Source organism: Zonotrichia leucophrys, chromosome 1 (assembly GCF_028769735.1).
Source record: "Zonotrichia leucophrys gambelii isolate GWCS_2022_RI chromosome 1, RI_Zleu_2.0, whole genome shotgun sequence".
NCBI lineage: Eukaryota > Metazoa > Chordata > Aves > Passeriformes > Passerellidae > Zonotrichia > Zonotrichia leucophrys.
In genome coordinates, this window is record NC_088169.1 from 62,960,366 (window position 1) to 62,983,759 (window position 23,394).

The 23,394-nt window shown below is 40.0% G+C and overlaps 2 protein-coding genes across 3 annotated transcripts in view; one reads left to right on the top strand and one right to left on the bottom strand.

The window, feature by feature from the left end:
* The window catches only part of RB1 (RB transcriptional corepressor 1), a 72,204-nt gene that overhangs the window by 34,063 nt on the left and 14,747 nt on the right, over positions 1-23,394 (top strand). The gene's annotated exons all lie outside the window — the stretch shown is intronic.
* Positions 7,732-10,585, bottom strand: LPAR6 (lysophosphatidic acid receptor 6). Of its 2 annotated transcripts, none has more exons than XM_064726237.1 (2): positions 10,295-10,585; positions 7,732-10,221 (listed from the first exon to the last, which is right to left on the bottom strand). In XM_064726237.1, exon 2 carries the CDS (start codon positions 9,973-9,975, stop codon positions 8,953-8,955), a length of 1,023 nt encoding a protein of 340 aa, XP_064582307.1. In that variant the 5' UTR covers positions 9,976-10,221; positions 10,295-10,585; the 3' UTR covers positions 7,732-8,952. The 2 variants fall into 2 exon arrangements, with proteins under 2 accessions (XP_064582307.1, XP_064582386.1); XM_064726316.1 differs by having other exon boundaries at positions 7,732-9,766; positions 9,973-10,585.

Sequence of the window (23,394 nt, forward strand, 5' to 3'; positions counted from 1 at the left end):
CTGGCAGGTGAGTCACGCGTTCCTGGGCTGCCTTCCCTCTGGGCTGCGGGACTCGTGCCCGCTTCTGCGCAGCACCTGCCTTCTCTTGGGAAAGCCGCTCCATGTCAGGCACGCTCCTTCCATGCCTGCTGATGTTTGCCTTTCCTTAGATACTGGAATGGGGGACAACAGCCTTAGGCACACAAAAAGTGCTGAGCATGTCCGGAAGGACAACATCTGTAAGCGTGCTCACTGGCGGGATGCAATCCAGCAAGGGAGCTTCACCAGTGTAAAGATACAGGCATCAGATTGCTCATGCAGACATCACTCATGTCTTGTGGGTTTCTGGATTTTAGGCACATATTATCTTGTCTCAGCTTGGAAGTTGCAATGGGCAATGATTTGTAATATGAAATTTTCCAGGGTTTTTCTTGCAGGGAACAAAACATGCTAAGGGTCACCAAAGGATGGCTTGGCATGTGCTCACCATGCTCCTTTTGACAAAGTTACATTAGGAGTATGCAGCTTTAACCCTCAGAAAGGAACTGAGAACATATTTGAGGTTTTCTGTCTGTACATACTAAATATATTTCTGCTTGCATCATGAGTGTGTTCCAGAAGCATGTGGGATGAGAGAGGTCACGACCACCACTGCTCCTCGGCGTGATAGTGCCAACGGCTCATACTGATTCTGCTGAATGTGCTCTGAATTTTTTTAAGGCTATGACATTTCAGTTGTCACAGCTGTGGCTGGAAAACCTTCTATGGTTTTGCCTTTATCATACAGGGCACAGTTTTAGGAGTCTGTAAGATGATTGCTTTTTGGGTATTGGTGAAAATAGCACATGATGTAATAGAAATATATGAATGTTTATATGCTTTTTTCTTTTGGCTATATATATATGTGTATATATATACACACACACACTCACTCTTTAATAAATGCTTGCCTTTCTAGTACTCCTTAAGACTTTCCTTTAATGAAAACCATGCTGTGCTTTCTGAGAGTTGAAACTTTTGTCTGCCTTAACAGCTGAAGGCAAATTGAAAAACCAGGAAGAATAGCGAATTATAGTCTTCACTGTCTCTCCCATCACTTTGAAAATCTTCCCTGCCACTCCTATTTATCGTGAGGATGACTCAAGCTGTTATTCATGCTTGGGTGTTGTCATTTGAGCAAATCCTCCAGGCTACTGGAAGAGGAGCCAGAACATTTAAAGCTGAGGTCCTGTGTTTCCTGCTTTTGTCTGTGTTGACAGTGTGTTCACTTCGTGGTAGGCACTCACAAAGTGCATAAAGCACTCACTAGGACTGAAGGATTTTGGTTATCTTAGCAGTGTTAACAGGTTTATCTGTTGTAGGTATACCAAGTCAGCCCAACCCTTAAGATGCTCTTGCTTCAAGTACAAACACGACCAAAGGGGTTACCTGAGACACAGCAGCTATGCAGAGTTTTCATTCTGTGACATTTAGATGCCATTCTTGATTAAGAATGTTAAGTTTTTTTCCTGCTGCTTTAAGGTATAGAGTTTCTCTAGTTAAGAGAATATAAATCCTACTTCTATAACTTAGATATATAGGTTTTCTCTGCACTTGAGACAGATCTGTACTTCCAGGAAGCAGTTCATTCTATTTATTTTAAACAGGTATTTTACAGTGGGATTATTCACTTTCCACTGTCATCTGCCTCAATGACAAACCTAAACTAGATTTATAGTTTTGTCTGTTAAGGTTAGGAGTCATATGCTTAATTCTACTTTAGCAAGTTAGCAAGTCATATGCTTAATTCTACTTTTCATAACTGTGTTTCCCCCTTCCTTAAAGCATGAAAGGGAGATTAGCAAGAGGTGGTTGTGTAATTATGCCTAGGTTTGCTTTAGGTGGCTGCTTGTGCTGTATCTGGCCTGTAATTGCTGTGTTTTCACGTGGAGGTCATGTACCCAGGCTGTGTCAGGATTGCTCTGGTTATAGATTTACAGCTGTGACAGGAGCTGGGACTTACAGGCTGTGCTCAGTGGAGCTGCCAGCTCTCTTGGTGCCCCATAAAGATATCTTGTCTGTACACCAGTACTAAGTACAGATTTAGTCACAGAAATGTCTGCATTAGCACGGTAGACTTTTCTTTAGTCTGTTTTTCTTTAAGGTTGGCTGATTAAAAGGAACAAGGAATAGTGCAATAGTTTTCTGGCAATCCTTGCTTTTCAAATTGTTGGGGTTTTAAAAAATTTTTTTAAAATTTATTTTAATACTATTCAATGTTTTAGTGGTCATATTTCAGCTGTAGGAATTTGATTTTAGTCCTACTATGTTTCTAGGTAGTTTGAACTTTTCATCCTGCAACACTGCTATATCTGCATTGTAAATACTGTGCAGGAATGCTTAAAGGTTGTCCATGAGGGAAAAATGTATTAGAATTCAGGGAGGTATCTTGGCAGTTCTTCGGTTTTGTAAAATCTTGCTGACTTGTGGCAAATTTGATGTAACTGTCACCTTAAATACAAAAGTAAGTAAAGCTCGGGTTAAGTTCTGTGACTTGTATCCCTGTTGCACCTTCCTTGGATGGCACTATGCTCTCCAACTTTGTAGTTTTTGGAATCTCTGTAGTGAAATAGGTAAAATTATTAAAATGAAGTTTTGGTTTGATTTTTGGGATTTTGTTGTTAGGTTGGTCTTGGTTTTGTTTTCGTCTGGCTTATTTTATCTGAGCCAAAGTCCTGAATAATTGTCACAACCTTTTATTACTCTTTCTTTCCTTACTGCTGTGTCATTTGACTCACTCTTGCTAACTTTTCTATGGAAGGTAAAATTAGTTTATGTTAAGAAGCAAAGTGGGTGCCAAACAAACATTCTAATATGGAGGTTTGGAGTTTTTTTTCCAGCTGTGTGCTCAATTTTCAAGCTCTTACGGTGATCCTAGTATCGTGTCAAACTGTCAAATTATATATTATTGGAAGATGTTTTTGTTTCTTTTCTTGCTGCACTTAAAGTTATTACATGCATAAAAGCATGGGGTTTTAGATGCTTTTTTTGTAGGCCAAATAAGTGCTTTTGTGCCTGCTTTTATACTGTATAAATATATATTACTTCAGTTATGTGTTTGTGTCACTATCTTACAGTAACTTTCCAGTAACAAAAAGTGCTTGTGGGGGATGTGGATGCCCCTGTTCACATCTGTTGAGCAGGCATAGTGTTCAGCAGCCTCCAGAAAGGTAATCCCTCTAGGTTTGCTGGAAGCTTTTCCTTTGGGGTGGCTTTGCCTGTCAGAATGAGGTAGGTGCAGGCTGGAAGGTGCCCGTGGTCCAGCCGAGTGTGGAGCCTCTGCAGCTGCATCCTTGGTGTTCTCCTGAGCAGAGGCTGGAGGCTCACCCACGGAGACTCTGCCTGGTCTGGGCTTGGCTCAGGCTCCTTCCTGGACTGCCAGCAGCCTGTGCTTTCCCTTGGGGAGCCACCCTGCCCACGGCAGAGCCCGTGCTTGGCACGCTCTCTGCGCGCCTGCTGCACCTCCCAGCAGCCAGGAGGAACTCACAGATCTTATCTGGACACCAGTCTGTACTGATTTTTTTTTTTTTTTTTCATTTGCTGCCCAGGGGAGTGTGTGAAATACAATAGCATGCAGTATATGTGGTAAACTTTCTTTCACACGTAAGAAGTGTGAAATAACTTAGGTAGACCAGCAGTTTTTGGATTTGATTTCATTAATGAAACATTTTTTGTTAGGCTGAAAAGGTAGATATTTTGGTACTTGCTTCAGTGCTTCACTATTCTCATTTTTGTCCATGTTTTGCTATGTACTTAATAAAATTTTCCAATTGACTTCCTTTCGTAAAGCATTGGGATTTGCAGAATTCCTCTGAAAAGCAGAGTTAACCTAGCCAATGTTGTTTTCATGTGAGGTAGAGATAATATTATTCACAAGATGGTTGCATTAATTTTGGGTGCCTCCTGTTGCTAGCATTGTTATTTAAGAATTTTGTTCTTTAAGGCAGGAACTCACTGTTTAAAAAAGATAGAGTTTGGGGAAATATTAAAACTGTGTGTGTGCAAAAATACTCTTTTTATCTCATCATAAAAGAACTTCTTTCTAGTGGCCTTCCTTTGCTGTTGCTTGTGGTTTGATCCTCAGGTTTAAATTACAGAAAATTTCCCCCTTCTTATGCTGGACAGCTTTTAGTTCTGATAGAACTAGAGTGGGCAGGCTGCTTCTTAAGTAGAAAAAAGGAATTATTTAAAATCAGAATTCTCAGCTCTGGAATTTTTAGTTCTCTAAAAATGTGATAGGTTTTATAAAAGACCGGAAAATGTGTGAAGAGTTCTTTTTGTTTGTTTTAATTTTGTAGTAAGTTCAGTTGTCTTACGGGAAGAGCTGGGCTTGCTTTTACAAGCAGCTGTTTGACAGGAACTGGATGGCGGTAAGGTGATAAATGTGAAAGGCTGCAGTATCAAACCAGAATTGTAAAAGCAAAACTTCTCCATGCAGCTTCTTGCAAAAGTGTTAGACTTTGCAGGCTTGGCTTCCTGAACTTGGCTCCTCTTGAATGAACCCTATAGAGTAAATGTGCTAATGCAGTGATAGTTGTGTTTATACAATGTTTTCAATATGATGGTAATTGGATAACAAATGCAGCCCAGGCATTTCCGTCTTCTAGATTTAGAATCATTCTGATTTACATTTTGCCTTAGCTTTTGAAATGTATCATGTTTAATTTTGTCAGTGGTGCTCAAATGTCAGAAACCCTGAGGTCTAAATGATGATAGTCTGGTAAAAAAGGGAACTTGTCAGGATTCACAGGTCTGCCTAGATGCAAGAACCTTGTAATATTACATTTACTGCTGGAAAAGTATGAACAAATGGGTTTTCGTGGGTAAAACTCTTAGAAAATAACTTGAGAGAATAAATAAAGCTAGAGAATACTGTGCTCAGGTGGGATTTTCAAAATTACCAGTTGCAAAGTGAACCTCACTGGGTTCTCTAATTTTACCTGAGTTCTTAGTGTAATTCTAGAAATCTCATCTTTGGTTATGATGGTGCTTGAAATTGCAAGTGAAAATCTCTTTCTCATTTGCAAGAGATGATGGAAGACTGTTGGATCAGAAGTGATATGGAAAGATTGAATGACAGTCTAGTGCTCCCTGCCTCTTTCCAAAGAAATGAGAGGGGCATTTATGAAACCAGTAGATTTGAAACTAAAGGATGTTTGGGTTTCTTAGTTTTGTTTTTAGTTATGCACACACACAATGTGAACCTTTTGCTACTGTGAACGTTTACACACATTTACAGAAAGACAGAACAAGCTCACAGGAGAAAAATTTCTCCTGAACACACGAATATATCTGACCCAGAAAATCCTGACATATGACTGATGAAGTGGGACAGCACTTGAGAAAGCCTTGTGTGCTTCTCCTGCTGTTATCTTGTTCCCCAGGCATCCAGCCTTGTCTGCTGTTGGAGTCAGGACTGTAGATTAGCTGCATGTTTGGGGTCTGATCAGCTATCCTTATCTTTTACCTGGTCTCAAGAGCTCTTTGTCAATTTTTGCAATTCTGTGACTGAGGTTACTTCCTTAAGAAACCAAAGCTTGGAGGTTGATTTCATTTAAGGATTCCTTACCTGAAGTATTTTCTATAGAGGTTTTTTACACACTTAAAAAAATATAAAGACATCTTTGACTTGGTACTGATATTTCTTCAAATGTAAAGTATTTGCATACTGAAGTGAAAAAAAAATCACCTGGCAATTAAAAAATTTAAACTTCAAGCTGAATACAGAAAGTATAAAATAGGATATCTTCTGATTTTGATGTTGAAGTAATGATATGTTGAAGTAATTTAAGGTGTTTATAGCAAATATTTTTTCCTCATCTTTTAATACTGCTGGTTAATTAACTAGTTGTCAATATTTACCTGCCTTTAGATCTAAAACTTGCTTGGAATCAATTAAATTTGCCCTGCTTTTATTTTTATAGGAAGTGTGCATTTTCTGCAGTCTGTAGATGAGAAAAACACACTACAAAGAACAGCTTTTAAAGTTTTTATCCTAAAACTGAACTCCTAGCTCTCCCTGGGTAGGCATATGAGTAAAAATAATGCACTTTTAGGAAGTACTGGTTGCAACACATTCAGATCCTCAGGAGCTCTGACAATGTAAGCCTTTTTTTCTTTGAAATGTCTTGGCATGACTTCGGAATGTAACTTCTTATCTAGATTTTACATTTAAATTTTGTCATGAGACCTTACCAGAGAGACAAAAGAGTTGGTATCAAAGTCAAGAGCAGAGAGAGGGAGTGCATCTGTTGAGGAATTGCTCCATCCACAGCTCTCCAGGATAATTTTGTTGCAGAACCAGAAAAGGCAGAAAAAACCCCATCCAGTCCTGAATATCTGGTACCCTGTCTTGATATCCCATTGCTGTGGGAGGTACAGTTTTACTCCCCCTCTTCTGAATCAGTCAGATCAGGAATTTTTCAAGTCATGGTCTGATTCACAGCATTACAGATGATGCTTTTTGACTGTGTTGGGTTTTTGTTAGGATATTTGTTGTGTGTGTTTTTTTTCCTCTCCCGTGAAAAAGTGGAAATGTTTAATAATAAAAAATACAGAGTTTCCTCAGATAGCTTCTGGACATTGAGCTATTAACTGATCAGAAAGCTGCTGTGCTGTGTTGCACTGTGCTCTTTCAAAAACCAGAAGCTGCTGGCCTGGAGAGCGAGTGCAAAGCAGAGCTGCTGTTTGTGCTTCTGCAGACTACTTGAGGTAATATGCCAAGGAAAGTTTGGTTTAAAAGGGAAGTACTCATGTATGTGGCTTTGTCTGCTTGTTCTGCTTTTAAGTCAGCGATGGGTTTTTATTTTTCCCCTGCAGCTTTTTCATCTCAGAAAGAGTAGGTTCTGTCTGTCAGGGTGAGGCCTGGGGTGCTCACTGCTGTAAGGGGTGTTGCTGAGGGGGTGTTGCTGAACAAGTTGTCACTCAACTGAGTAACAGCTATGAGAAACTCAGGGGAGTAGTACCCTGGAAATGCAGCCCAGCAGTGACATCGGGGGCTTTTGTCTCTCACTTCTTGGAGGGAGTCTAATATTAAACACACCCTTTAGAGAGAGAGAGAGTCGTTGAGACTTCAGAAATGCATATCTGGTTTTGGACTTTGGATTTGTCAGCAGCATATGGAAAACAGAGTAACTCATGCCAAGAGTTTCATGCACTTTTTTGAATATGGATATGTATAAGAAGAGTTTAGGATTCCCAACAAAGATAATTGTTTATTTCAGATGTCATGCAGACATTTATATCTATGCTGTCTTTGTAGCTTAAGCCCATCCTATATGAATCTTCCTTTCATAAATTATGTGGAAAAAGATTGAAAATACTGTTAAATTTAAAATTCAATCAGCACTAGCTCCTAGCAGCCATTGAGTAACTCGCTTTCCCAGTAGTAGGAGGCAATGTATGGTTGATTTATAACAGTTAAACAGAAGCTTTGCATAGGGAAGTAGACTCATTCAGATAACAACGTATCATATAGTTTGATGGCTCAATATGCATTTTTTCCTACATTGATTCACTCCTCTGCATACAGCCCTGGTGCAAAAATTTCTCAGTGCTGTATGTGTGTTGCAATTGACTGCCCTAAATCTTAAGTGCAAATTTGTTTAGACTCAGTTCTTATTCTCCATTGTTTTTAGGGAGGAAAAAACAACACTTATTTTACCTTTTAAATTTTATTTTATTTTACAGTGATGTTAAATTAATTCTGAGGAAAATGTACACAGTGTTCTAGTAGCTGGGAAACATATATAGCAGGATGTTTTAAAGCAATTTTGTCTATGTATTCCTGTTTGTGACAGTAATATATGTAGATTTCTCCTTTTACATGTTGCTGACTTTTCCAAGTGTATTGATTAATTTTGCCAGCACATAGCCCCGAGTACTTTATACTTTTTAAAGTTTGAAGAAAGTAGCATTTGAAATTTTAAATGCTCATGTTCTAATGATTTTTAGGACACAAAAATTGAGAGGAAGTTGAACTCCAAAATTACAGCATCTTGAATTTCTTTATGGGACACCAAATAGTTTCCTGGAAGAAATAATCAACTTGATGCACATGTATATTTCTAGTTAGAAAAGGTCTTATTTTACCAAGAAACTGTACTTTGAGATCAAATTAACTTACTCAAGGATGTTATTTTCCTCAAAAGTCATGCTTAGTTTAAGAACTCTTCACAAAAGAGTTTAATCAAGTGGTACTGTACCCAGAGCATTAACTTCAGTCATCACAAGTTACTTTGTTTTAATCACACAGGCTTGTGAGAGGAAAAACCAGTTTGTCTGAGACATTTCCAAATGCTCTGAACTACCAGGAGACATAATTGCTTTATGGGGGCCAGGCTTGTGGAGAGAGCATGTATTTTTATCAGATAAACCTGGGAGAAACAAAGTTCTTGTAACTCACTGATTGAAGCCTCCTGTGAACATAATGGTCCCTAAGTAAGAAAGTGCAGGGAAAAAGACAGTAGGGGAGTGGAGTAAGAGGGGCAAGAGGAAACTGGGGAAGACACAGTAGCTGAAGTGATATGACAATATGAGGCAATTTTCCTGCAGTGTGGAGCAGGTAGCTTCACCCCCGTCCTCAGCAACTTGGAAACTGATATCATTATTAAATTGAGCAACTGTTTTAACTTCAGGAAGGAAAACAACCTACTTTTTTATTTGTGTTTGACTTGAGAAACAACCCTTGGACTTTGGTTAACCTCTAAACTCAAAAGTTCATTTCTAACATACAATCTGTCAGAACAAACCTTTGACATAGATTTTTAAAATACTTTTTCTGTGTGCTATTATGCTTTACACTTTTACAGCCTTGTAATAAACTTTTCAGATGTGAAGGAAGCACAGCCTTTACATATGTTAATATATGTCCACAGCTGAAGAAATGTGCAGGCTTCTAATTCCAGTTTAGTCCCAATAGTTTTTTAATATAGTTTATATTGTAGAGTCACTGTCAAATATTTTCATTTTTATGGTCTGAAGGCTGTGTTGAATGAAGCTTTCTGAAACTGGCCTTTCAGAGAATCTGACATCCCGTGGTCTGGTGGACCGGTTCTTTTTTATGGAATTTTGAATGGTATCTGATGTGAAGTAATAGACAATGGGGTCAAAACAGCAGTTTGAAACAGCGATGCACAGAGTTATGGGGTACATAGTCCTGACTGCAGTCACCACTGAGCAATTGACCCAGGTCTGTGTTCTCATAAGGGAGTAGAGTATTAAGGTAATGTTATAAGGCACAAAGCAGAAGCAGAATATCACCAAATGGACAAAAATCATTTTGAGTACCTTTTTCTTGCTTACTTTATTCCGGCTTAGCGTAAGCGGTTTATTCAGGGTCCGTAGGACCATGGTGGAGCAGGTCACGTTCAGGATGAGCGGGATGAAAAACCCAACCGTTTCAATGAAGATAACAATCCGGGACAGGTAGGTTTTCCACGTGTCCTCTGAAAAGTTTTCAAAGCACGTCCTTTGCTCCGTGTTGTTGCGGCGGTTTGTGGACTGGAAGAAGCTTGCTGGTGTGCTGCCTGCCAGCACGGTTATCCACACGGCAGCGCAGACAATCTTGGCGTTCCGTTTGGTCCGCAGGGTCTTGGATCGGAAGGGGTGCACTATGGCTAGAAAGCGATCCACGCTGATGCAGGTCAGAAACAAGATGCTCCCGTACATATTCGTGTAAAAGAGGGCGACGGAAATCTTGCAGAGAATGTCTCCAAACGGCCAGTTTCTGGTTACAAAGTAATAAATCCTGAAGGGTAATGTAAACACGAAAAGCAGATCTGATATGGCTAAATTAAGCATGTAAGTTGTAGTCTCGTTTCGCACTTTTAAAGTACAAGTGAAAATGTAGATGGCTACACAGTTCGCTATGAGGCCGAGAACAAACACCATGCTAAAGATACACCCATACAGAGTATATTTAAAGGAGTCCTCAGTGGAACAATTAGAGCTTACCATTATAATGGTATGTTAAAAATTCCTGTGATTTGGCGTCTTCTCTGGTATTTTTATTGCAACTTTTTTTGAAATTCCAGAAGAACTTGCAGGTCAGATGTATTTGAACGGTGTGCTTTGGCAAGTTTGTTATGCTGGGAAGCTTCAGGGAAGGAAGGTGAGCTCTGTGGCAGGGGAGTACATCTCCAGCAGAAATCACCAGGAAGTCTCTCTTCTCTGCCGAGTGCTATTTGTAATCACATAGCCAGTCTACAAAAGTCAGAAAACGCATCATTTGTGGCAGATGAGATCACCCCAAAGCTTGCTTAGTTCCATTTCCCACCTCGATTCAGTGAAGCCATTGTAGGACTTTCTGCCTCACTCTTGGCTGCAGGTTGTGCTGGGAAGCCTCATCCATCCGAATTCACTGGGAGAGTGTGCTTTAGGAAACGATTTCCTGGGCGCTGCGGAGTGTCGGCGCTTGCATTTCCCCCTCTCCCTTCTTTCCATGCAACAAGTTTGTCGGCTCGCGGGCTGGCCCCATGGGGCGGGAGGCAGGAGCGGGAGGGAGCTGCCTGCCGGGGCAGAGACCGAATTCCAGAGCGTGTTTGTTCCTGCAGCCCTCGGCAGCTCCTGCCAGCCCAGCTCCTTGTGGAGAGCAGAGCAGAGCGCCCGGGCCATTTGTAGTGTGACATCACAGGAAGGAGAGGCTGGGCGCGCAAGAATGGTTTCAGTTTGGTTTGTTTGCCTTCCCCTGGCTCTGCTGTACCTTGCAGATGCAGCTTGGAGAGTGCCGCAGCTGCTTCTTAACTCTTTCCATGCCCCCTGAGAGATCCTTTGTCAGTGTTGCTGGGGTCTGGAAAACTTCCTCTTCAGTTATGATGAGACTTTACAGTGTCTAAACTCTCATGCTCTTAAGTTCCTATTTTTCTTTTGCAACAGCAGTAATTGTGAGATTTTATATAGGATTGAACTAACATTGTGCCTTTTGTTAATAGCTTTGCTTGTAATAGAGAACACTAGATTAATCACCAGAAGTCAGCTGAGTGGTTCTGTCTGAATTCCCCCAATACACCAGTACCAACCTCAAGAGGGACAAAGTAACATTGATAGGTAATTAAATAATTGCACCAAATAATTACTGAAAAAGAGAGGGTTACTCTTGGATATTCACAGGACTGAGATGTGTTGCAGTGGGAGGAGAGATTTTTTTTTACTTGTTCCATATTAGAAGGCACAGCCCAAGCTTTATTTCTAATCACAAAGGTGGCTCTTTTGTTAAAAAAATTTGACTCCAGTGGTTTTTTGAAATGTTGTGATACAGAAACATTTTCTTGAACATGCAAGCACAGAATTAATACAACAAAATGTGTGTAGTGTACTGTGCAATTGGTTCTGGTTATTTCAAGGGGGACAGTTACCACATATGCACAAAATACTCCCATTAGTCACTAATAATTGAAACAAAAACATGTTGTAACTAATTGCACTGTTAAGTAAATATTAAAAAAAAGCAGCTCTTACTGCCTTTAGGGGCAGATATGAGATAAATCTCAGTTTAGACAGACTCATTTATTGAACAACAACTTGGATAGACTCACTTCTGGCATCAAACCCAGTCCATTTCTAAGTCTTAGAATAACAAATCTCTTCATATCTGGCTGGGTGGTATGGTTCTTTTGAACTGTATTTTAATCAGCTGCACCTAAGCAAGGCTCTGGGCAAAACCTTTCTAGTCTGCTGTGAAGGAGAGTAAATAATAGCACTTCACAGGATTTTGGCACAGTTTCTTAGCGTAAGGTATGTCAGATGAAATTCAGAAACATGCAAAAGTGGGTCTTGCTTATTTTATTTCAAGTTTTCTTTGTAATCTTCTGTGAAACATTTTCACCTTGATTTTGAGGTGAAATCAAGCAGTTTAACTTCAATAGGCTTATAACCACAAGAAACCTTTTTGACTATTGAAATCCATGCTTAAATGTAAAGCATAGTGCATGTGGGACTTCCAAGTCAGTCGAAAATGAAAATGTGAGCTTGGCAGAGTCTCTCATGTCCCACTTAACATGTACCTTAGCATAAAGGCTTTCCTGGCTTTTCTCACAAAAGCAGTCATCACACAGTAAATTTTGTTTCTGTTCCTGGCAACCTTGCGTGGTAAAAGAAGGGTTTTCCTGCAAATGTTCTGCGTCAGGTCACAGGAGCTCTGCTCAGTTTTACTGCTCCAACTTTGTTTGCACATGAAGATTCTATGGAGCAGGCTCAGTTACTGGAATGAAAATCCCCGCAGTACAGTAATTTGGTGTCACAGGTCAAAGCCTCAAGCAATAATTCATGTTTAGGGAGAGAAACTAATGGCAATGAGTGTTAATCTCACTGGTTAGAACTTATTTTGGTGTTTTGATGAAGGTGTGGGTGTGCAGAGGCAGGGGGGAATGTCTGGTCTGTTTTACCACTGTAAATGGGCTTTAAAGTAGTGGTCAGGGTGCATCCTCAGCCTTATCTCTATCTGTCAGAGCTCCTGCCTTGCTGTGGCTCCTAGTTGTTGCTCCTGTTACAAGCATGGATACTACTCAGAGCCTATTTTAGGGCTTTATTTGTATGGTTGTGTTGCCATTAGGACTCTGTTGCCCCTGAACCCTTCTGGTGCAGTACAGTACATGCACTTTGTGCTAATTGATGACCTTAAGTGATGTTAGTGTATGTGCAGAAGCAGCATTCAGCTGCAGGCTTTTTCCACCTGCAGATGAAAATGAGAAACCCCTGAATTGGCAGGTTTTTCCTTCCCTTCTTGTTTCAGCAAGGAGAGTTACCACTGAGCAGGCAGGCTGAGTCTTTTAGCGTAAAAGTGTGAATGGCAAAGGTGAATTGTATATCCACTTGCTTAATTTAGATGCAGCTGATTGTAACCAAGCAGTGTTTTAATTTCTGTGAGCTTGTCCAAGCTGAAGAACCTGTGTTAGTGCAGTGGGAGCAGCTGGGAGTCAGGACTGGCTTCCCTTCTGGCCAGGCTCCAGCCCGAGCAAGGGGGAAGCCTCATTTTGCTCTCTCCTTTTGTTGGATCATGTTTTAAGATGTTGGCCTTTGTGCTGACAGGTTCAGAAAACACTTCAGTAGCCCCCAACCCCTTAAATTTTAGAGAAGCTTAACAGTTATGGAAGAAGAATTGACAGAGTAATGTCCTTGCTTATACTCCTTCACCACAGGCTATTTTCCTTTAGGATGGGAAGGAGGGGGTGGGCAGGAGGAAGCAGCTGCAGGGCGGGCCTTGTACACTGAGGGTTTTTTGTCTCCAAAGGAAACAGTGCTATTGCTGCAGGGAAATGCACATGTGAGTCTGTCTGCCTTTCTGCATCAGAGATGGGAATGAGTTAGGACCTGTCATTTGCTGCTAGTGCTATGTGAGCAAAGCCTGCATTTCCATCAACAGGCTTCCTGTGGCTCCTGAAAGGGCACCAAAGGCAGAGTAAGAATGGGCTCCTTAAAGCCAGGAACAGATGAGATGTTTGAAATCATCTCTCACTTCAGCAGTGAGCAAGTTTTTTGTACTGCTTCGGGCAGTTACCACATAACTCTGCTTCTCTGAGTTTAGATACCTATTTAAGCAATTTTGGATTTGTGTGGCAAGCCTGCTCCACCTCAAGGAGAAGGAAAAGTGCTTATAACCTTAGCAGTGTCCTAGGAGAGTGGCTGTAGGACAGTCCTCCTTCCTCCCCAAGGTGCCACAGAATTGATTACTTGCTGTCATTTAGGACACAGGGGGCAGGATCCCTTAAATTGCGAAGCCCAAGTTGAGTGGCAAAAACCATGTCACTGAAATAAAACAAGTATTTGAAGGCTTTCCAAGCTTTTGGAATTGTGCTGACTAGTGTTGTATGTTCCTCTGGTCCCTCACCTTCAGAGCTGGAATTAAACCAAAGTTGTGGTGAAATGCATTTGAACTTGTCTAATGTACTGCATTCGGTCTATGCCCATGCTAATACTGAAAGTTCTTTAGAGGGGGGAGATAAAGCAGCTTCAAAATCAATAGCATTGTAATAAATTCTTACAGTGTTTCCAAGGCCAGAGTATGCACTGTTAAATGAGGGTTGTCAGGTGCACAAAATGGTCTGTGTAAGACCATTATTCAATAACTACTGTCACTGCTTTTAGAGGCACACCTCTGTCATGGTACAGGCATTTGTTCTCACTTGGGGTAAGCAGTTTTATGCAGAAGAACTTGTGCTGTCTGGTGCAGGGAAGACAAGCCCTGGCAGGATAATATTTTCTTTGACTAAGTATTGTTATTTATCTAGTTATTTTAATGGATTTTAGCCTTTTTTTTTTGGGTCTATTTACTGGAGTTTCTCTTTGAACGTGTGTATGTGCTGGAAGGAATTTGTTATGGTTGAGAAGCAGGGCTGAGAGCCAGGAAATCTTTTTGGCCATGCCACATATCTTCTGTTCCAATCCTGGCAGTTTTCTATGGCTTGGTCCTCAAGCTTCCCTCCACGTAAGAGCTCATTCACTTCCACACTGGGATGATGTGAGACTGTCTTGATTTCTGTAGTTTGAAGCCCTGGGGTGGAGAGCCCTCCATTAAATATAATCTTGAGGTAATTACAGTGGCTACTGAATGTGACAAAAATACTGACATTAAAAATTTGTATTTTTAGATTAGATTCCAGCCAAGCTAAAGGATCCGTTAAGAGACTTCATTAGTTTCACCTCCATAAGTCTCTGGAAAAATAGATATAGAGGAGCAGGGCTGGGTATTTTGACCTTCTCAGCTGTCTTTTGGGGCTGCCTGCTCTGCCACCCCAAAGTCACTCTAGGACTGCTTCTGAGAAGTGGCTCACTGCCATCTTAAAGTGCAGTGGTGGTCTCCACCTGTGAAGATAGAGTGAAGCTGTTATGGCACTGAAAAGTTACTATTTTGTGTTGGTGTGACAGGCAAGTCTTCAAATGAGCATTATAAAACTTAGGATGAACAGAGTATTTTTATCTAGCCAGCCTAATCCCTTGCAATTTTTGCAGAGGCAGTTAAAGGCTCCACAATGTCAGGAAACTTGTTAGCATAATGCATATGAAATCTACACAAATTACAAGTAAAAGTTGATTGTGTAATTGCTTAAAAAGGGAAAAGGAAGCTCAGAATAAAATTCCAGACTTCTTTTTTCTTGTGCATTTGAAATGCTCCTCTTCCCTTTTTGAAATAGTTTCAGTTTCCTTTACAAGAGACACAACTGTTCCTCTCCTGCTTGTAGATAGAGGAAACAATTTCTCTCCTTCTGTATGAGTTTTTAGGCTGCTATAATACTTTTTTTCCCCCTCTACTCTTGGGTTGATGCTGTAAGTCTCATGGTAGTATAGTAGAGGTTAGATAAAAGATGAAATCTTTCCAAGCTTTTATCTGTGGATTGATTGGTTAAAAAGGGATGGACTAAACAGCAAAGGAAAGGATCATAGAGCTCAAAAGCTTGAAAAGTGGATGTTGATGTTCTTCAGAGGGAAGAAAAATGGAAAAAAGACTATAAACAATCTTAACAGCATGATTTCAGTGGATAGGAATAGAATGAAAGGAATCTCTAAAATGTCAGGTAGGAAGAGAAATGCCTTAACTAGAAAAAAATACCTGAGTTCCTAAATTTTCATTTGCATTTTTTTCTAGCTCTAAAAAAAGTGTGTTTTCAGTTACTCTGCAAACGTGATTGAAATAACATCAATACTTGAAATTTCTGTCTGCTGTAGATGCAGGAAATAAGTTAAATGCCTTTCCCAAACACTGTGGCAAGTTCTGGCTCTTCTCATTCTTATACTTTCTAAGTCCCAGGATTAAAAACTCAAAGTTTGAGTTGGCAGAAATTTGCCAGATGTTCCGTGGCTAAATTTTTTTACTCAAAGTACTTTTCAAGTGCAGAACATGACTGTTTTAAGAAAACCTAAAAAAAATTTAAAAATCACTTACTATAGTAAGCAAATATTAGAAATTATAGGAAAGAAGAAGTCTTATCTATTATTTTGGAAACTCTTCTAAGCGTAGGGGGTGAAATGATCGGGGTAACAGAATTTGTAAAAGAACATCTGTAATTTGTGTTGTTCTAAAGCAATTGCTTGCTATTTTTCATATCTTTAGTGTAAGGTTTTGCCCAACATATGTTCTCTGGGCAGGATTAAGGTAGTCTGGTTCTGTGTCAGGATTACTGGTGTTACTGCGCTGGTTCTTGAGGACATGTTTTACTTTCATGTCAAATTACTTGCAAATGCTGCATCGAGTGTTTACAGCCTCTTTCAGTTTTGGCGAAATGGAGGCCTCTGACTTTATACACAGTGGATTTTAACCTCTATTTGTCAGAGGCAACAGGAAGCCCACAGTCACATTCCTATACTGCTTTTTATAAAGTATAGCGTTATTAAGTTATTGAAAGAATTTGCCATGGTCGTTCAGTAAGATCTGTGTGAGTTCATACTGTTTAAAAAAACCCAAACCTCATGATATTAATTTGGTTTTCTTCACAAAACCGGAACATAAGAAGTTGAGGGGGGAAGAAAAGTTTCATAAGAATTATTCAAGCTGGTAAGCTAATTAGTTTAGATAAATACTGACATGAAAATGCTTGTCGGGGGAAAACTGCTGCCAAAAAGCAGAACTTGGGCTTGATTAATGTGAAGAACTATTACTTTCTAAATGTGTAAGTCAGCAAATAACCTCTTTAAATTCTGCATGATAAGATCACTTAAATGATTATTTAGCATATCATTAGTACTGGTAAACAGCAATTACAAATACTTCAGCTGACTTTCCCTTACAACTGCTCTTTCCTTCCAGCCCATATCCTGAAGTTTTATGGAACCAATTTGGTACTTTATGAACCATTTTACTGCACTGTTGACCACATTTAACAGTTGTTTTTTCAATGTGGCAATCAGCTAATACCTAGAACATAACAAAGGAAATGTCAAAACTTTGGAGGATGGACAAAGGTCATGCTTCTCAAGTGAAAATTAAAACTTTTTCTGCTGCAGTCTTGGAGAAATGGAGTGATGTTCTCAAATGCAAAATGATCCGTTTTCATTGAATCTCTGTTAATAACCTTCCTGGAGGTGGCAAGTGTTTTTCTGGGAGACATCTGCCATTTGACCCTGGCAGGAGAGGGGAGGCTGGAACGCACATCTCATGCACTGAGCAAGTGCTCTTGTTATGAGGGCTTTTTATCCTTTGCTGCCAGGGAGGGGCCCTCTGGAGGAAAGGTGTTCCATATGTGGAAGTGTTCAAGCCCACAGGGGCTTAGAGCTGCCTGGTGTAGGCAAAGGTGTCCCTGCCTCTGGTGAGGGTTTTGGAGCTAGATGATCTTTAAAATCCTTTTCAACCCAAACCATTCTGTGATAATGTATTTAGCTTCAGAAAAAGGCACTACACTGAGAACAGAAGCTTTGTGCTGTGTTTCCCGGTAAGATATCCTTGCAGTAGTATTTTGCTCCTCCAATGAAGGTGGTAGAGGAAGTTCCAAATAGTGTTGTGCAGCCAACAATGTCCTGCTCACCCCTTGCTGTGGGTTTTGCCAATCTTCTTCAGCTGTTGTCCGTGGTGGTTTAGTAGGTATGAGGTACCTGTTGTTGTGGAAGGATCACAAGGGTCCTACTTCTGCTCACAAATATTCCCTTAACTTTCTCTGTACTGCTTGAATTCCTTGGGTTCTGATACAGGTTTTTATGGTGGATTTAAACAGTTTAAATGTGGGCTGTTGCTCAAAGTAATCTTGCTACTGTCCATTTAAGCCTCTCTGCTTCTCCCCCTGTGCAGTGTGTACATATGCAGTCAGCAAATGAGGACAGCTATTTGGTTTAAAACTAATGCTAACAAATACATAATTTGCAGTCAGAGCTGTGCTAATGCTGAAACAAGGGATGAGGCACAAAGTGCAGAGGTGTGACTTGGAGAAGCACCATTGTGCTTACACTGATTTCAGGCAGTGGTGAAACTGTGCTGGAAGTGTTGTGGTAATGGCCAACTTTGAGGCTTTCACATCTGTATTGTTTTGGCTCTTGGCCAGATGTTAGCCTGGTGTTGGGCGGTGTGAGGTTTAAAAGCCTCAGCTAAACTCAAGAGTGAGATCTGTGCTCTTGGTCTACTACCCTCTAATTTATTTTCATGTGAACTGCTTGGAATGATGATACTTATAATGTATTAAAAGAGAGCCATGTATGCCTAACTGATTTTTCACAAAGTAGGATAAAAATGAGCGGCAATGCAGACATGGTATGCATAGTCATGCTTTCTTACATAAGATTGATGGAATTATAAAGGATGACAGCTTTCTAGGCAGATATCTGATCCAGAGTGCATTGAAGATGCTGACTTAAGGGTGTTGGATGCTTTGGACCAACCGTCTTCACTCTTGATATTTGGTTTTTGTTGTCATTGTCTCATTTTGTTGTCATTGTCTGCCAACCAGTCTAGAGAGTTAGAAAATCACAGACAAATAAATATGCTACAGGTACCTCATATCACCTGAAGTTATAAAGTGGACAAAATAGAGAGTCAGGTAGCAGGGAGATGGATTCAGGTTGAGATTGTAATTTGTGGGTCTAGCCTCAGAAATTCATTAATTTGCAGCCTTTTATTTCCTTGGAAGTAAATTATAAAACCTGTTTTGTTTTTGCTGTAGCTCAGTCATTGGTTTCTATGCTTCAGAGTAGCTATAGAAAATTCCTACTGAATGACAAATAAAGAACCTGTTGGATACTTTAAAAAAAAACAACCCAAAATCTACATAGCAGAATTTCTGCTGGATTGAAATATCTTGTATATTCTGTAATATCTGTGTATAAATGTATCTTGTATGAGCTTTTCTTAATAAATCATTTATATGTAAGGCATCTTGCTGCTGTTCTGCTGTGCTTGTGGGCTCTCTTTGGGTTTTGGTTTCTAGATGAGTTTGACACCAATATGTTTGTGGTGAAGGCAGTGGAGCTGCCCACACTGACCAAAAGCATTTTCCTTACAGTGAAAGTAAAGACAGCAGAGTAAAAGTGCATTCAAATCAAAGTAACTCCTTTAAATTTGACAACTGTTCCCATGTATTCTTTGTCTATCTTTCTCTGAAAAATCAGGACTGTGTATATAGATGCACAGAAAAACTTAAGTGTATATACCTAAGCCAGTGTGAAAATGGTCTGTTTCTTTACCAGAAGCAATGTGGTGAAATCTCAAGGTCAGCTTGTGTTTTTAAGTTTTCCTTTTATTCTTTATACTTTCTGAGGCAGGCAGGTTATCCTGATTAAAGTGCAGCCCAGATCTTTGAGAGTTATGACTTTTTAATCTCATGTGAAAGTATGTGAGAGGCAAGTTTGGGAGAAATGTCTGTGCTCAGTTCAGGTTTGTTTTTTCTAGACCAAATATGAGAAGCTGTAAAACTCAACTGAACGTGGAATTGCATTATTGCCCACATAATGTGAGACCTTTACACACTCTGGAGCTTGAGAGCTAAAGGGAAACATTTTGGGGGGGTTTCTATAAGCTCAGCACTTGAAAATCCCTTGTCAGGAAAGGGCATCTGCCCAGTCATCACAACCTTCCTGCATCTGCTTACCCGGCAGGAAGTAAACAGTAACAAGTTCAGTGTGGTTGTTTGTAACTTCAGTAAAACAGAGGTGAAATACTTTGATTAAGTCATGCACAATGACAGTTCATGGGGTGATCAAGACTTAAAATGAGCATGTGATGCCTTTTAAAACACTGCTTGGTGAACTTCTGTTTTGAAATTGCTAAAAGAGATGCTACAGCCAGATTGGTAGTACTAGCAGAGAGTTCGAAATGCTTTTGTTGGAAAACATTGGCAAAATGTAGGGTTTCTGCAGGAATATGTTTCAATGAAATTTCTTCCAAAAAGACTGACTGAAGTAAAAGAAAAGTTTTAAGAAGCTGATAAAGCTTTCCTTAAATTTAAGGGAGAAAAACTAGGATTAAAAGACTTGATTTTTCTCAAATTAGGATGCAAAGCATAGTGGTTGCCTCAGAAACACTGAACTTGGGTTTTGCTTTGTTTACAAATGACAAAGAATTTCTCACAATAAAAATGCAGAGCTTTGATGGAAAAGCACATTGTTATTGAAGGATTTCACATTTTTCATTTGTGTTTTATAACAGGATATTTGTAGTTTAATGAGATGGGGGAAGCATGTTTTGATCATTTAGTAATTGAGTTCACCTTATCACCTAAGTCAGTTTTACTGCTTTATTGATATGTACTCTTCATGTATTGCCTAATGTCATTGATTTATTGCTTCAGGGAGAGTCTCATGAGTTCTTTCTATGTACATGGTGCAGTTTTTAATTGTATGCCAAGGTCATATAATTAAAAGGAGCAAGCGTTATACAGAGGAAAGAGAGAGCAGAGGGCATAAAATTTTCTTGATTTTAAATCCACTCCCTACTCAGGAGAATCTGAGCACCAAAAAAAAAAGGGGGGGGGGACATCAAAAAGTCTTGACAGTCTTTGAAATCCTTTCTTTTGAGATGTTGTTTTAAAGGAGGCCTGGCTTCCTCATTGTCTTTGCAAAGGCCCAAGACCCAGATGCCTGTGCCTTGGCAAGATTTGGCTTCTTAGTCCCCAGCTGGGTGTGTGCTTCTGGACATGGCTTTTGTAGAGCCCCTCTGAGGCAGCTGTTTGCCCTCATGGGTGCTGCACCAAGCCTCCAAGCCCAGTTCTGCCTCCAGGTTCCGCAGTGGGCGGGCAAGGGGTGCGGGTGGGATGCTGAGTCTGGGTCCTGCCCTGCACAGATGGGGAGCACAAAGGTTTCCTGTGGGGAGGGAGCTTTCTGCAGTGGTGCTACTCAAATGTGAAGGGGGGATGGAGGTGGGTCTGGTTTGTGGTGTTTTGGAAAATACCCAACCAAACATGATCTTTATCTTTCTGTAGCTGTAGATTTTAAACCTTGAAGAAGATAAATGTTGTTTTCCTAGATCCCTGTGAATGCATCCGAATAGGAATGCACTGGGCTTTAAACATCCTGCTGGAGCAGGGAGAGCAGATACCCCACTGTGTTCCCTTCCAACCTTAACCATTCTGTGGTTCTCTAATATCCCACATAATTTTGCTCTAAATATCCAAGGGGGAAATGTTGCACCTTCCAGTGTGTGTTCTTCCAGAGCCTGAGCTGGCCATCACTGACCAGTTTTCATAAAAGATTCCTGTGTGGCCATGAGAAAAGGCACTGAATATCACGTCCTGCATTATTTTCTGAAAAATAGTACTGGCCTAGTTCGCAGAAATGTGAGCTCAAACTTCTTGCAGGTGTTGATGTGGTCCAAGTGTGGTCTGCATTTACCACATCCACACACTCGCTTAGACATTAGATAAATTGTTTACAATTTTTTGCACCTTTTAATTGGTTTTGCCATTCTTTGTCAGCTATATTTGTCGGTCTTAGAAAAAATTAAAACTGGTATATTGCATTGTTTTAAGGTTTATTTAGTCTGCTTTTAAAGGATGCTAGAGTAACTTCATGTATATACATGAATATATATATATATATACACACACACACACATTCTATGTATATGTATATTCCAGATATTCCACATTTTAGTGTAAGATACTTTTGACTCCTATCATTTGCTAAAGGATGCTGTTACATTTGATAATAGTAGCTAACAATTGTTTCTCTGCTTCAGATCTATGTGAAGCTAATGATGACCTAGTAATTCTGCTGACATAGTAATTCTTGCATTGTTTCTCCTATGGTTAAACAAATTTATGGTTTGTAGTTATGGAAGCCACCTAATACTGTAGATCAGTGAAATCACCCTTGAGGTGAGTGGTGGAAAGTGAAGGAATCACCAGGAAAAAGCTGGGGTGGTAAGGAGATCAGCACTTTTTCTTTCTTTTATTTTAGTAGAAAGCTCTCTAGTACCTTTTATTCCTTTTGACAAGGGCATGTAGTGGCAAGTGCTACGGCTTTGAACTGAAAGAGGCTGGGTTTAGATTAGATATGAGTAGGCAATTCTGTACTGTGAGGGTGGGAGGTACTGGCACAGTTGCTCAGAGAAGCTGTGAATATCCCATCCTTGGAAGTGTTAAGGTCAGGCTGGATGGGGCTCTGAGCAGCCTGGTCTAGTGGAAGGTGTCCCTGCCCATGGCAGGGGGTTGGACCAGATGACCTTTAAGGCCCCTTCCAACCCCAACTCATTCTGTGATCTCCCTCAGAATCAGCTGCAACACTTTGAGAGAAAAGAGTGGAAAAACACTTAGTAATTGATAAAACCATCAATGTATGCAGTTACTAAGAAGTGAGTATAAAACAGGTGTAGCATTAAAAAATATGTAGATATCAGTGCTTTCTGATAAGACAAGTTATTGAAAAGTTCAGGGTGTTTCTAGTAATTTTTATACTATTTTGTATCACATTGTCAAAATTCAGCTATTTATTTTCAGTTTGGGAAGAATGTTGTTTTGTTTTGTTTTTTAATGAACTCTAAATAATAGCCCAAGACCTTTTTTAACATTCTCTTGTTGATTTGATTTCCAGTGCAGTCTTCCTTACCTCTATTATGCTACATTTTGACTGATTGTCGAATAACTGCTTGTAAGGCAGAAATGCTTAATTGGAAATATCTTCTTAAGTTGTGCCAACTGAGCACTCAGAAGCTCTGCATGTGCTTCTGCTTCAGAAGCCAAGCACAGCAGGGTGGCTGCCAGGTGCTCTCTGCCTTGGGCTCATACCAGGGCATAGACAGCTGAGCTTGAGATATCTCATTGTGATAGTCATACAAGTATTGGCTTAAATTGAGATCAAAACTCTCCTCAGAGGGTGAGTTTCTACCCAGAACGTTGTGACATGTGACCTACAGCTTTAGGTGTTTCTTCTTTGTCACATCTAATTTTCTTCATATTGAAATGTTTTCCAGAATTGGTTGATAAATCCATGACATAAAATGGTTTGCATGCTCATGTTGTAATGTTTTCTTACAAAACATGGCATATTGTTTATGGAACTCCAACTTGTGCCATTTTTCTCTTCTAGATTATATGAAGTACAATGCAAGATATTTTTAGTCCTTTGTTTCTTTTAAGTATCACAAGCAGTCTGCTTCTAATGGTTTGAAGGCATGTAACAACTCATACCTAGTATTAACTTTTCTGTGGAATTGCTCTTTCTGTGCATGCAGCTTGGTCACATCCTGCGGGTTATTGGTTACATCTTCTTTTGCTCAGTCTGTAATTGGTTGACTCCTTGGTTACATTGCTAAAAGATATTCTCCTGCTCTTTCAAAAACTGCTGTCTTCAAAGTTTCTTGGCACACTTAGCACTTTTAGGTTGTTTAGAGAATTGTTTATGGTACATTGTACCTAAATTTGACCAGCTAATGAGAAATTGGAAAGAGCACTAAACTTGAAACTGAATCTTGGGCTTTGACCGAAAGTCTCAGAGCTAGCACTTCACTGTCATGGTTCCTCTTGTACT